This window comes from Osmerus eperlanus, chromosome 2 (genome assembly GCF_963692335.1).
Source record: "Osmerus eperlanus chromosome 2, fOsmEpe2.1, whole genome shotgun sequence".
Classification (NCBI taxonomy): domain Eukaryota; kingdom Metazoa; phylum Chordata; class Actinopteri; order Osmeriformes; family Osmeridae; genus Osmerus; species Osmerus eperlanus.
The window spans coordinates 7,041,961-7,055,476 of NC_085019.1; the positions used below are offsets into that span (position 1 = coordinate 7,041,961).

The 13,516-nt window shown below is 41.9% G+C and overlaps 2 protein-coding genes and 1 long non-coding RNA gene across 4 annotated transcripts; 1 reads left to right on the top strand and 2 right to left on the bottom strand.

The window, feature by feature from the left end:
- Positions 1-394: 394 nt before the first annotated feature.
- Positions 395-3,880, bottom strand: tmed1a (transmembrane p24 trafficking protein 1a). Of its 2 annotated transcripts, XM_062450052.1 has the most exons (5): positions 3,652-3,880; positions 3,002-3,367; positions 1,752-1,849; positions 1,435-1,621; positions 395-1,168 (listed from the first exon to the last, which is right to left on the bottom strand). In XM_062450052.1, the coding sequence occupies exons 2-5, from the start codon at positions 3,188-3,190 to the stop codon at positions 896-898; spliced, it is 747 nt and encodes a 248-aa protein (XP_062306036.1). In that variant the 5' UTR covers positions 3,191-3,367; positions 3,652-3,880; the 3' UTR covers positions 395-895. The 2 variants fall into 2 exon arrangements, with proteins under 2 accessions (XP_062306036.1, XP_062306037.1); XM_062450053.1 differs by lacking the exon at positions 3,002-3,367 and having other exon boundaries at positions 3,652-3,878.
- Positions 3,881-4,620: 740 nt separating this feature from the next.
- tnfsf14 (TNF superfamily member 14) lies at positions 4,621-7,507 on the top strand. Its single transcript, XM_062478768.1, has 4 exons — positions 4,621-5,228; positions 6,090-6,180; positions 6,282-6,362; positions 6,470-7,507. Exons 1-4 carry the CDS (start codon positions 4,995-4,997, stop codon positions 6,856-6,858), a joined length of 795 nt encoding a protein of 264 aa, XP_062334752.1. The 5' UTR covers positions 4,621-4,994; the 3' UTR covers positions 6,859-7,507.
- A 3,412-nt stretch (positions 7,508-10,919) lies between these two features.
- Positions 10,920-12,572, bottom strand: LOC134010670 (uncharacterized). Its single transcript, XR_009928350.1, has 3 exons — positions 12,473-12,572; positions 12,090-12,147; positions 10,920-11,800 (listed from the first exon to the last, which is right to left on the bottom strand). It is a non-coding gene; the product is annotated as an uncharacterized LOC134010670 (long non-coding RNA).
- Positions 12,573-13,516: the final 944 nt, after the last annotated feature.

The following is a 13,516-nucleotide window of genomic DNA, read 5'->3' on the forward strand; positions in this document are numbered from 1 at the left end:
GGGGTATTTAGTGTTAAAAAGTGAGATTAGCTAACCTTTTTTATGTTACGTTAAATGACGTGGTTGGGCCAGGAGCTGGTAACTATGGAAACAAACCTGTAGATGAAATATTAGCCTATCTTAACAGAGGGCCTTAGGTATGGTCTATTAGCCCACACAATTTATAACTATTAAGTGCAATTGTACAGAGGCTTTATGTTATTAGACTGGATAATGGACCCATAACACTAAAAATGGTACTAGTTTGCCTTATACCATCTGCCTTCTGTGACATTAACTATTATTAAGTTTTATTACATGGAAGGTAAAGTCATTAATCAGGGAGATTGCTGGTATGAATATTAACAGGCATTTGATCCATTTCCTAAATTATTGTGTCTAGTTTCTAGTAACGTTTCTATTAAGTTAATGACATTGTGACTGGTTTGCTGTACAAAAGGAAATTACATCTTAAGGACAGTATTTGCTTTATATTCTGGTTCCACATTCCATTGAATGTCGCAGCAGGGTTCACACAATAATGTAAAATAAATATGTGTGAAAACAACATCCTTGATAGAAGTGATTTCTTTTACCAAAGGCAATGATTAAACAGCCTTATGGAGAGAAAAAAATCTGCATATAAGATATGTAATACCAATAAATAATTGCATTGTCACTCGATTTAAAACTCTTAATTACATCTGTCATCTTGTACCACTGCATCTCCACAGATAGATTTATGATGAGTAGTCACAACATTCTTACATAGTTTTCATTAAAAAAGTAGGCACTTTTCCGGCTTGTCAAGCTTTACCCATCACTACAAAAGTTGTGTTCAACAACTGATACAGAACATCCCGTACACAAGCTCTAGGAGAGACCATTACTCCACAAAAGGGTCATGTTGGTTTCATCACCCTTGTGCCTTGGATATGGGAGATACCAGAGACCATGGGGGTGGTAGCAGCTCTGTTCGTACGCTCCTCTTCTCGTCGAAGAGGCTTCTGAGTGTGCAGACCTGGGTTACAGCCACGGTGAGGATGACCAGCAGGTTGAGGCAGGACCAGAAGGAGACCCTCCACAGGTTGTCCTCCAACAGGTAGCGGTCACGAGCCTCAAATGCCCTGAGGATGCTCTGGACCTGCCGGCTTTTCTCCAGGTGACGATGCACTGACTCTGTGGTCTCCTACAATGAGAGAGTACAACCTCTGGATTACCTGTCTTAATCCACTTGATGTTCTCTCAAGACATACACTACCATTGATGTGTATACAATGCACGGAGCAGAGGTACACACAGGAGTGAATCTGATTGGAGCTGTGGAAAACAGAGCTGTGGAGTCAGGAGAAATGAGAGGATGAACTCTGGAAGTTCCGTCCAAAGTTATGCAGGAAAGGTAAAAACACGAGCAGTGGAAATTTCTAGAATTGCAATTTGAGTGGTCCACCTCACCCTCATGTATTCCAGTTTGAACTCCACCAGGCTCTCTGGTTGGCCCATCTCAACCCAGCTGTCGCCTCCATCAGCAGCCCCCGCCTGGCCCTCGAGGATCACCTCGAAGAGCACCATCTTCTCAGACAGCTTACTGAAGCTGTTGTCAAAGCACAGGCGGTAGTCTCCATCCTCTGTGGGCTCCACCCTGGGGCAGTGACAGAGAAGAACATGACACCACACCCAGAAAGGGCAGACGGCTGTGTTTGGGGGGTGGGGGTTGAGGGGGGGGGGAGAGAGAGATACACAGAGGTCGTAGCGCGGCTGCTCTCACTCACGTGTGGATGCCGTCAGACCTCCGGAAGTCAGAGGCCAGCCGGTAGCCACTGGGGGAGATCAGGGTGAAGCCCACATCCAGACCTGCTCCTGCTATCACCTGCAGGAAAGACACATCAATAAGAATGGTAATCACATTTCAGACGCGCTGTTATAACACTGTCTGCTCATGCAGACTCCCAAACGAAAAGGGATCCCTGATCTTAACACACTCCACTTTCAAAAAAAGGAAATGGGACACACATGAATAGGCCCAGTTAGTTGACCCGGGCCTCATCCTTTTATCTGCTACCCTGATTTCCCTATTCAAATATGTCTGGCCCCAAGTCACTTTGGTCTCCATTCAACGGGATACTACTACATCTCTTCTGAGTTTGAGTATAGCTGAGAAATTAAGAGTCTACAGTAGCATTTAGGCTACAGCAGCTAATTGTACATGGTTATCTGCTCAAATGATCCTAAGATGTGTGTAGGGTAGGTTAAATCAACTGGTATCTTAAAGCAGTTGTAATATTTCTCTGACAGCATTGAGGAGATGGGATGCTTCGTTTCTTCGATTCACTACGACACAGTTGTCATAGTCTCAGTTGAGGCAAGGGGAGAGCAAAGGCTCAAGATCTCAGGACCTTCATATACTATCTAGTATCTCTCTGCCAATCCAGTGTCAGCTGTTCCTGAGTGGATCCCTCAGTAAGCCAGCCAGGCTCCATCTGAATGCAACCCAGCCCACAGAAATGTGTCACGGCTAGTCCATCCAGGGGTGTGAAATCACACTGCAGTCATGTGTCGGCCAGGACGCTGCAGGAATAGTAGCTATATGGGCTGGGCATGGAGTGTAATTATGTACAATATACAATAATACAAATTGCAATAGCCTAATGTCAGTAATAAAATAGGAGGATGAAGAACATTTTATGTGTTGGATTCAAAATCTGGACTACAAAATATCCGATTTAGGAAAGGCTGATGCATAATCATGAGTATTCTCATCTTATCTGCAGACAAAAAACATCAATTTGGTTATAGACAGTCTATATAGCCAGCTATGGGATTCTGGATACTAACATGGAAGGATTGTTGTGTTATCTTTTGCCCTGTACCTGAGCAAAGTCCGTTGGGGAAATGGCTAGCGTATTTTGTACAAATAAAACACTAAGACATATTGTTATAAAGTACTCCAAATACAGTACAGTATGCTACAGGTGGAGAGAGCGAAAAACAAAAGAGAGCCAGAGAAAGAAAATACTTTTACCTGATACTCTACTTCCAAGCTCCCGTTCTTCACAGTAGTTTGAAAAAAACATTCTGTTGTGCCAGCAGGCAATAGAAAAGTAAACTCGGTGTCTTGACTTTGTCCCGAGCACAAAGTAAAGTGTAAATTTGCTACAAAATATGTGAGCAGCAAACCAAGGGTTACACCTGACACAGTTTGACAAGTCATCTCGTCCGTAAAAAACGTCTCACTCAGTAGCGGTTGTTTCACTCACGTAACTTTTAACCCACTCAATGACACTGATGACTTGCACTCTATACAAAACAACTTACACTAAGACGCATGTTGAACACTGCAGTTTCGCGACTGGTCCAAGCAGTCCAGCAGGGCAGAGTCGCCACTGATCTGATATATTGAAAGGGTGGTTGTAAGATGCTTTATGTCAGTTGAGTTGACCAAAGATTGGTGTAAGTGTAACTGATATGCGCACATGTACAGTTGGGCTGTTTGCCTTTGATTTGGTGAAAACTGGATAGGCTAAATGTGTTGAAATGTTTTTAAACATTTTGATCAAGCGCAATACGGCATACGCTATAAGTGCAGTATACTGCATTTAGGACTCATCAATTAAGTAGAGAGATAGTTAAAGGACGGTGCATCTAAAAATCAAAACATATTTTCCCTCTTACCTGTAGGGCCATTTATCCATAGGCTATTGTTTTGATGTGAGATGCCTATGGTGCTCAAAGCGCTGTTACGTTTCTAGGCCAAGGGGCTGCCATAGACTTCAGTGGTAAATGTATAAGAGTAAGCAGGCTATAACAATAAAAGGTAGAAACTCAATGGGCAACTACTCAGATTTGCTGCTTGCCGCCAATAAAGGTGCAGGGGTTCCAAACGGGCACATGTGTTAGGCCTATATGACGAAATTGTTAGGATTGATGGCGCAGCGGTCAATTTTTTGGAGTTTGCTAAACAAATGTAGCCTATGCTGCCTGTGCACGTGCATACTGGCTTCCTGTGCTGTAGAGTGTAGACCACCAGATGCGGTTGGGGTGAAAGAAAGAGAACAAGAGCAAGAAAAAACAATAAAGATAATTATTTAATGTTAATACAACACATTGCTCAATTCACTCATCGATAGGCTTACTGTAAGAAACATGTTAATCTGCAATCATCCTACTGAAAGAAAAATGTATTTAAATAAATAATAATAATAAATGTAATCTATTTGTCTACAAGACAAAAATATTTAGCCTAGTTAATCCCCCAACAGTGCACATGTTGGCAGTTATTATAAAGATCAATAAAATGATATCAACTACTATTGAATGTTGGGTTGTTTTCCATTGATCAAAAATATCTTACACAGCAGACAATGAGTGTCCCTAAGTGTCAAAGAAGAGGTAATGATCCTGAGAGATAAGGGAGAGAGTGAGAGAGAGAGCGAGAGAGAGAGAGAGAGAGCGAGAGAGAAAGAGAGAGTAAAACAGAAAGATAGAGTGAGAGTAAGAACCAGAGACTGACAAAATCCATGTGAAAGAGGAAAGTAAAGTATGAACAGAAAGCGTAGTTCGTCTGTTACAGTGGAGTGGGCGGGCTTCGAGTGTTGCTGTAGATGCACTGTGCATGGTCATTGTCTCGCCACGATGCTCATTTGCATGCCCCGACTTATCAGGCAGACTGAGAACTGATACAGTGTAAGGTGGTACTCAGACAGTTGTGTTTAGTCTAACCAAAACGTTCCGGTCTCTTCTGTGAGTGGACAGTGGTCTCCGTGACTACTGGACTTCTCCGGACTGATTACTGAAGAAGGGCTTCTAGGTTCTTTGTATGTTGAGGTGGCAGCTTTCATCTATCTACATCCCACGTGATTTCTCTTCTAGTGAAGCTCCTCGTTGCTTTAGGACTCAGTTTACTGCTTCTCATTGTTAGCTGAGACCACCTGGGTGCGGACCGCAGTTCAGTCGAACTAGAGGATCAGCTCTTTTCCCCCATCCCTGGTTATAGAGAGATATTTTAGTTTTTGGTCATGGCAGAAGGTGGTATCGCGTACCCCTCTGTGTTTATGGTGGACAGCAGTGCTGTCTACCCCCGACTGCCGTCCAAGCCTCCCCCAGCACAACAGAGGCCTGGGATCCAGGTCATTCTGTTCCTGCTGGTCAGCCTGGCTCTCTGTGGCATGGTCATAGAGGCCTTCTTCATCTACCACCTCTACCGCGCTGACACTGTGAGTACGACATTTACTCTGCCCGACTGTCTGACCGTCCGACGATATTACCGCACCTGTCTTACTGTCCGTCTTTCCAATCTCCTGATTTTCTAGCTGATTGTCTGCCTGCGTGTCTGTCTGTCAATCTGACTGTCAGTCTGAATGTCCATGGGGTTGTCTGTTTGTTCAAGCACATTAATCCATGTACTCATTTTTCATATCTTTCAATCTAGCTCTTGTCACTCAAGATTCTCTTTCTTCTTTTGTTGTAACTTTTCATAATTTTCTCTTAACACCTCTTGTTTTCAACTTATCTTTATTGCTGACGACAGAAATATAATTAAATGGTTAACAGGACTTTGTACTAGTATTGCACTGATGATTCAGATTGATGGCAGAGTAGGAAGCAAATGACTCCATATAAAGGACAAATACGGTGCAGTGATGCATTGTTTTGTCTACATTTTATTGTGAAATTATTTCATAGAAGGAACAGAAATAAGCGATGACGAAAAAGGCACAGAAATTCACAAGTGTCCCTCCTTAATCTACTACCTGTCCTCAACACAGTGGTCAATTCTGTGTAGGTCTAAACTGTCCACACATCTATGTGTAGAAGGACCTCATACATTTCAGCCCACTTGTCATGTTAAGATTCCTTATCTCAAAGTGTAGTTCTGTTCAGAAGCGTAAGCAGTCCACAAATGTATGTGGTGGTGGGGGGGGCGGGGGGGGATTTGGAGGGGAGTGGAGGGGGGGGGGCTACGGTCTGTGAGCTACTTTTTCTCATTGCCGGAAACCTAAGCGTGTCCCATGTGCCTTCCTGTACATTACCTCAGAATGACCTAGTGTAAGGCCTCATGCACAAATCCAATCTCACTGTCTGTCTCTCTTTTTCTCTCTTTCTCACACACACACAAGATGCACAAAAGCACAGAACCACACTTACGTATCATTTTGTATCTGTTGCAGAGAGGATTTGGAGTGCTTAGTAAGAGTATTCAAGGTATGTCAAGGTTTACTACTTCTTTTTCTGTCACTAATGAAATATAAGTCAGACATTCTCTAAAATGCTAATCACACGAAAAACGCCATAACCTTTAACAGACCAATCTGAAGTTGTTACCCTGGCCCCAACCAAAGCATCGACTGTAATGGTGCCTTCAAAACCTCTCGCCCATCTGATTGGTATGACAACTACAATACATTCAGTCTCAGTAAACCTGTGTATGTTGTAAATGCTATTTACACTCTATAACCTTTTGTTTACTCTTAACTTGCTCTCCGCTCTCCAGCTGGACCTCCAAGGCGTCATTCAAATGGGATCATGCAATGGGTCAGGGAGGAACCCCCCTTTGTCTATGACATGGACTACAGAGATGGAAAGCTGGTCATAAAGAGAGAGGGATTCTACTATGTCTACTCCAAGCTCTATTTTAAAGACTCCATCCACTTCACACACACTGTCCTCAAAGAATCAGATCGTTATCTTGCGAAACCCATCCCCCTCCTTCAGTCCCAGTGGTTCCACGCTAAAGACAAGATAGCATTATCTAATAGTTATCTGGGAGGGGTGTTCCAGTTCTTTAGGAATGACTCCATCTTTGTGACAGCGTCAAACACCTCTAATGTCATACGCTCCAAGGCATACGAGAACTACTTCGGTGTCGTCATGATCTGTTGATCTCCGTTTATCACCGAGGGTAAAAAAGTAATGAAAGAGTTGGAAAGCAAACATTTCGAAATCGATTTATATGATTAATCATCGTCACGAATCATGATTTACAAAATAATGACAAAATGTAATACATATTTGAATTTGTTTTGCCATTGTGAGGTCAGGTCAGGTCAACACTGTTTCAGGTCCGAATTTAGGAAAGGGCGTAATAGAGTCTGCAGGGACTGTCAAGAGCTTATCACATGGGTATTCTTAACCTCCAAGTCTCTGCAAGTAAGTTCTGTCATACTGGGAAGTCTCAATACAGAACAGTACAGATATATTATTTTCACAAATGTGTACAGTTTAATGAAGATAGTTTATTGACTTTATTAGAGACGATAGAACTTCTTTTTTTTATTTTACATTACGGTATATATTGATAAAATTATGGAGAGCTAAATATACATGTTAATGTTATCCAACCAATGAATGTTAAGAGTACCTGACATTCAGGTGCTTAGTGCTGTTTATTAACCATTGCTGTGTTTATGCAAAAAAAAAGTGAAATTCATTGTCCTTGTGTAATACTACCATACAATAGCCTAATTAACATGCATTTTGCTTTCAAGTTTAACGTTTTAACAGCGTTAAGTAGTAGCAAATTGTTGCTATAACACATCATGTGTATCAGATGTATTTATACAATACCTAATTAAATCACTTTATCATTATTCTTTCTAGAATTCCGTGTCAGAATTGTTTTCACACACACACAAAACACTGCATGCGAGTTTGCAGACATCATTTGAGTAACGGTTGCATTGAGTTAAATGGAGAGAGTGGTCGCATTATCAGCGGATGTTGCACCCACTTTGTAGCATCAGACAAACATAGAGCTGAGAGCCTTCTCCTGCCCCCCCCCCCCCCCCCACACACACACACACACACACACTGACCCAAAAGAATGCCCCGGTGACACAGGAGCCCCCATACACCTTTTGTTCGCCAAAGCCTAGGTGAGCACATGAAATAAATATGTCTCAAAACAGACAAACAACACAACTTCAAAGTGACATAACGCACACAGGTACATGTGTTTATCTCTGAATGAGAATAACTGCGTATGCAGTCACAGAGATAAGCTGGCAAAGACCCGTGCTGAAACACATGCACAGTCACAATACGATTCAATTGTGCGCCTCGACGTTCTTATCTATCTCGAAGGCAGCTCTTTCCTTTTTTCAGGCCCTCCTCTGCGCGTCGTCGTCGTCTTCCTGCTCTTTCCCCTCTGTGGCGTCCTCTTCTAAGAAGCTGCTCTTTGACTGCGCCCACGCCACAGGCCCGGGTTGTATATCTGTAAGCTGTAGAGGAAGTGGGGGAGGTGGGGGGGTGGGTGGAGGTGGGGGGTTATCGGGGGGGGGGGGGGGGGTGGAGGGTGGAGATGTGAGCAGCAGTTAGCTCGCTTGCTCTGTTTCGCTGACTCAGTTTCCGACCCATTGGAAAAGGGTACACGAAGAGCGGGGACAAGACACTGCACTTGTCACGCTGTGACACGGCATGTGAGTGTGTGCGGGATTGTGTTTTAATCATTGGTCATCGAACATATTCAAATTCTTCTTGCCTCCCAATTTGCACCAGCCACATGACAGTACGGACGACTCATGAATTAGTCCACTTGTCCGCCCTGGGTCAGCTCTACCTTCTCTGTCTGCTGTAGCAAAAAAGGTGAAGTGACGCCTAACAAGTCTTCCCGTTTTAGAGCATGTTTTCAGCCGATATTGAGTCATCTGCTCTCCTTCTGATTTCTCGGTGGTCACACCACTGGTTTTATGTCTGTGCTACAATGGCAGGAAGATTGCACCTTTTCTGTGTGGTTGGGTTTTCCACATTAGTCATATATACCACACTGTCCACAGATCAGATGTGTATGGAGAACATTTCAACCAGTACCTACCACTAAGTGGAAAAAGCAATATTTCATAATAAGTAGCATTCAATAAATGATTAAGCAGTCATACAGTACATAATTTGGTTGCCAGGCTGCCATTGTAACTAAGAATACGTTCTTAAGTACTTGCCGGGTTAAATAAAGGTTTCCATCTTTTTGGAGGATGCAGGAGGTTAAGAGAAGTCATGGTTATGGTTCATCTGTTTTTCTAGCTTCTGTGAGAGATGTGCTTTCACATCTGAAGCAGGAGAAGGTTCCATCATGTTCCCTCAGCAGTGGAACTACTGTACACCGTCTCAGCTAACAGCTAAACACTGTCCCCTGCTGTCTTTCACAGTAACGTTGCTTCCATGGGGTCCTGAGATACTGTCAGCTTGAAACCTATTTTTTTCGATCAACTTGACAGAAAACATTTTGATACTGTATCAACAACAATATGATGAGCAGTGTGTGCTAAAAATCATATCAAGTTGCTGCACAGGACTGTGTTACAAAGAGCTGGAAATGTGTGTCACTCTACTTCACTGGACCTAACTGTGATTGAACATAGTGCACCTGGTCCCTCCTCTAAGACAGGCAAACAGTAGTCAGTGTGTGGTTAACTATATGACACATCAAACACGCATTCCTATGTGTCAGTTTCACATTTTAGAACATGAAAATCTCAGAACGACCACATATTTTGTTTTTGAATCAAAAGTTGTAAGTTCAGACAAAAACCCAGACAAAAAACACGATACAATGGGACACGATGGGAAGATAAATCAGTGATTCCATGGCATTTTCCATTGACTATGGAAATACTAGAGTAGAGGAGAGATTAGAGAGATGTTTTAAAGAGAACTGAGTTGACAGAGGAAACTCATCATGACACAAAACGTCACGGTTGGATCTGAATCTGCGATCCACACATACGCACACATGCACACAGTCATATGTGCCCAAAACTCCGGTCCCTGCTCTCACATCCGGCAGGGGAGAAGCATTGGCATGAATGAACCTGAGTTAGACATCGGATTTCCTCAGCGGAGTGGGTGGGAGAGTGGAGGCTGAGAAGTCAACATAAGCTAGCATCCTAGACAGGCTTCATTTAGCAGAAACTTGTGGTCACAGGATCTAATACACAGTAATGAGATAGCGAATGTACGACATTCCGATCGGTGGAAAATCGGTGTTTCCCTGCCGGTTGGAAAAAATGTGTGCTATCAAAATCTATTTGGATAGCACATGCGTAAATGCGTATGTGTTCCAACTGGTAACCTTCTGTCTCGCTTAGATAATAAATACTATTTTTTGATGTGAGTCCCTGAAGGCCATGTTTGGATGGTCTCGCATTCAGGGAAGATTGTTCTTCGACAGCGTGACACAGGGAGGTCCATGACTCAGCCATGATTCAGGGGGATGCATTGTGCAAACCTTTTGCTTTCTCTTCATGTCTGGGGTCTTATGGTTGAGTCACAGCAACACAATAACACTAACGTAAAACTCAATAGCACACAACACCGTGTGACCTAACCTTTCACTTGTCACTTGTTCAGGGGCAAATCTAGGTTCCCACTTTTGGGGGGGCTAAGCCCCTAGATAAAACCTATTATTTTTCCTGTGACCCAGCAAAACTAGGGGGGTCTGGGGGCATGTTCCCCCAGAATATATTTTTTTAAATATCCTTTTAAATAGTGTCCTCTAGTGGATTTTAGGAAGAGAAATTAACAAATTTAGATTTGTTTTTTATTATTTTTTATTATTTTTTTTTGGGGGGGGGGCTAATGAAACTTTTGTAGGGCTAGATACGCGCATGCACTTGTTTACATTTACATATTTTTATACAATATTCCTGTCAGCAACAGCTGCTCTAAAGCACAGAGGTGAATACAGTGTGCATGAACTAGAGAATGGTGATACTTCACAGTTAACGTCTGTACATAACCATAAAGCTGACTGGTTGTGGTTTCTAGACTCAGATTTGAAAGATTTAGGAATGTTTTGATTAGAACGGTTGAAACCAAATAAAAAAAATACTATAGAAACATGTATCCAAACATTAATACTAATACAAGAAAAAAACGATACAAAACACATACGGTACTAAATACATTTGTTCACGTTATACATTATTTTATAATTTATTAAAATAGGTACAAAATAAGCAATACATTCCAGTGAATGTGTAACATTGTTTTTCGAGTTTAAAGCAGTATAAAGTTAGTCACACAATGACATACAGTACATTCATGGGGTATGATCTTCCCTGTCATTATTCCCTTATATATAATCATTCAATAAAAAAGCAAATAAATAAACATAGATAATATAATATAAAACACTAAATCTCAATCTATAAGTGTGTAATGTTTAAGTAAATACAAATTACAAATTGCCAAAAACAAAAAATATTAAATCATACTTCAATGTGGCACGTGGACAATTTCCCTTTTATTGTCTCACTGGACACAGGTGAAGATCAGGAGGCATTCTGGTTGCTGACTAGGCTATTAGTATGGCCTATAAGTAAGTTCCTAAATGTCATTATTTGAGTGACCTTTATTTAACCTGTCAATCCACTAGTTTCCTTTTTCTTCTCCCCTTTTCTCAGTTCATGACTTGGGTTCGTTCAGGCTTGAGTTTATGGGGTGACTTAGTGGGGAAACTTGTAGATGCCCATATAGGTGGCACAATGTGTGTTGTTCACAGTGCTTTTGGGGGAAATTGTGACCTCCAGCTTGTCTTCGGCAGATAGCAGCACAGCCTTACCCAGGAACCCAGTGGTACGGGTAAGATTACACACTCGACCCTCCAGGATCACTGATGCTTGTTCTGTGTGTAGCACCACCTTGACTGTGTGTTCAGGCGCCGTTATCTCGATAAGGCTCACCTGTACATACAGGAAGTAACTGCCATCTTCGGGGACGGTCATCATTTCATTCTCTGTTCTCTGCATCATTTCATTCTCTGGTCTCTGCTTATTCTGCAAAAGCCACTGGAGTCTGTAATCTCCACGATCATTGGATGGCTTTAGTCCTGCAGTGGAAAACATGTTTAAGCCTTTCATCAGCATTTCATCTGAAAACATTTAAAAAACACAGTTAAACATTGAGTGGAAGAGTTGTTGCCTGGCTTTTTATATTTCACATATGCTTTTGCCACAATTCATTTTCTTAATTCCTCAGACTTTCCTAGCTCCAACAGATATGTGGGTAAACATGATAAGATTATTCCGTATTTCACTGACACATTACTATAGGTCTTGGTGTTTGTTTATCATTTTGTAAATCAATAGATATGTAATAACATGTGAAGACAATTATACCGGTGTATGCATAAATGAGTATTCTTCCTGATGTCATGCTTGCCTCTGGAGTTGTTCTCTGTAGAGACAAAAATAACACACAAACAATAATAACATTCTTGATGGTTTAAAGAAACACAAACATATGAAAAGTGTATTGACAACAAGAAACAGAAGTGAATTTCCCAGAATGTAGTTATGTGTGATGTTATTCTTCCTTGTGGTGACAATGGCGGTCTGGTTAGGATGAGTAAGACTGAGAAACACGATCACTTTTGATCTCTGCACCTGCATCAAATGCCAATTCCACCATAAAGGAAAGGCGATACATGGTTTGAAAAGCTTTACAGATTTTTGTCACAACTCAAAAGTTGTGGTCCACTCCAGAGCTGCAGTCAGCATACCTGTGTTGATTCCACAATCTTCGGGTTCTCTGGGAGTTTGGTTGTTAATTCCTTTTGTTGGAGAGGGGGAGAGAAGACAGTCTACCGTCGAGTTACAAGGGATAAACAAATGAGTGATTCAATCATAATAGTTACTCTGGTAATATTCAGAATACAGTATATGGAGCCAGACCAATGTTTTTACATAGCAGGCGTTTGAGTAAAACATAAATAATAATAATATATATATATATATATATATATGTATGTATGTATGTATGTATGTCTGGAAAATAAATGTCACAAAAGTTTTCTTCTGTTTCTGTTTCCTTATTTACTACAGTTATGCAGCTATAACTTACTGAGCTAACTAGATTAACACAGAACTTCTGTGGACATAAAGGATTTGCGGGGTCTCAGGACGATATTTATCCGATACAAGTCAGTCCATCTATGTATCTAACACAGTCTCTGTGACAGGTTGACAGAGAGCTCTATCGTAACCTTACCTAGACCACAGGCTACGGTATTGTTCACACCAGCTGTTATTCAGCTAACCACGGCCGAGGGATGCAACATCAGATGCGCAAGGCAGGTGTGAACACGACAACATGAATAGCTGCGTTAACCATCAATCCTCCAACAAACAAGATGAAGTGACAGGCATTTAATGACCTTATTGACCACATACTGTATCTTAAATGTTTCCATGTTACGGCTGGTGAGGATACCTATCAAACGGTCACACATGACAGTTGTGGCCAACTACACTATCAGCATCTCACTTAAAACATTCAGCTAATAGCTCTATGGAAATACTCAAATGCAATTTCTTGGCACAGTATAAAGTGTAGAGCTGTAGGGAGTTGCGCAGTCTTACCGGGACATGTGCTCCAAATGTGAGGTAGAGAGTGATGGAGAGCACCTGACCAATAGTAAGGACAGACACCCACAGAAGGAGTAAGGTGACCAGCCTGTGATGGCAACCTTGGGTCGGGAGGTGCTGGTGCTGGCTGATGTCCACCATCTCACAGTGCTCCACAGTCTGCGACATCCTCATCCTGC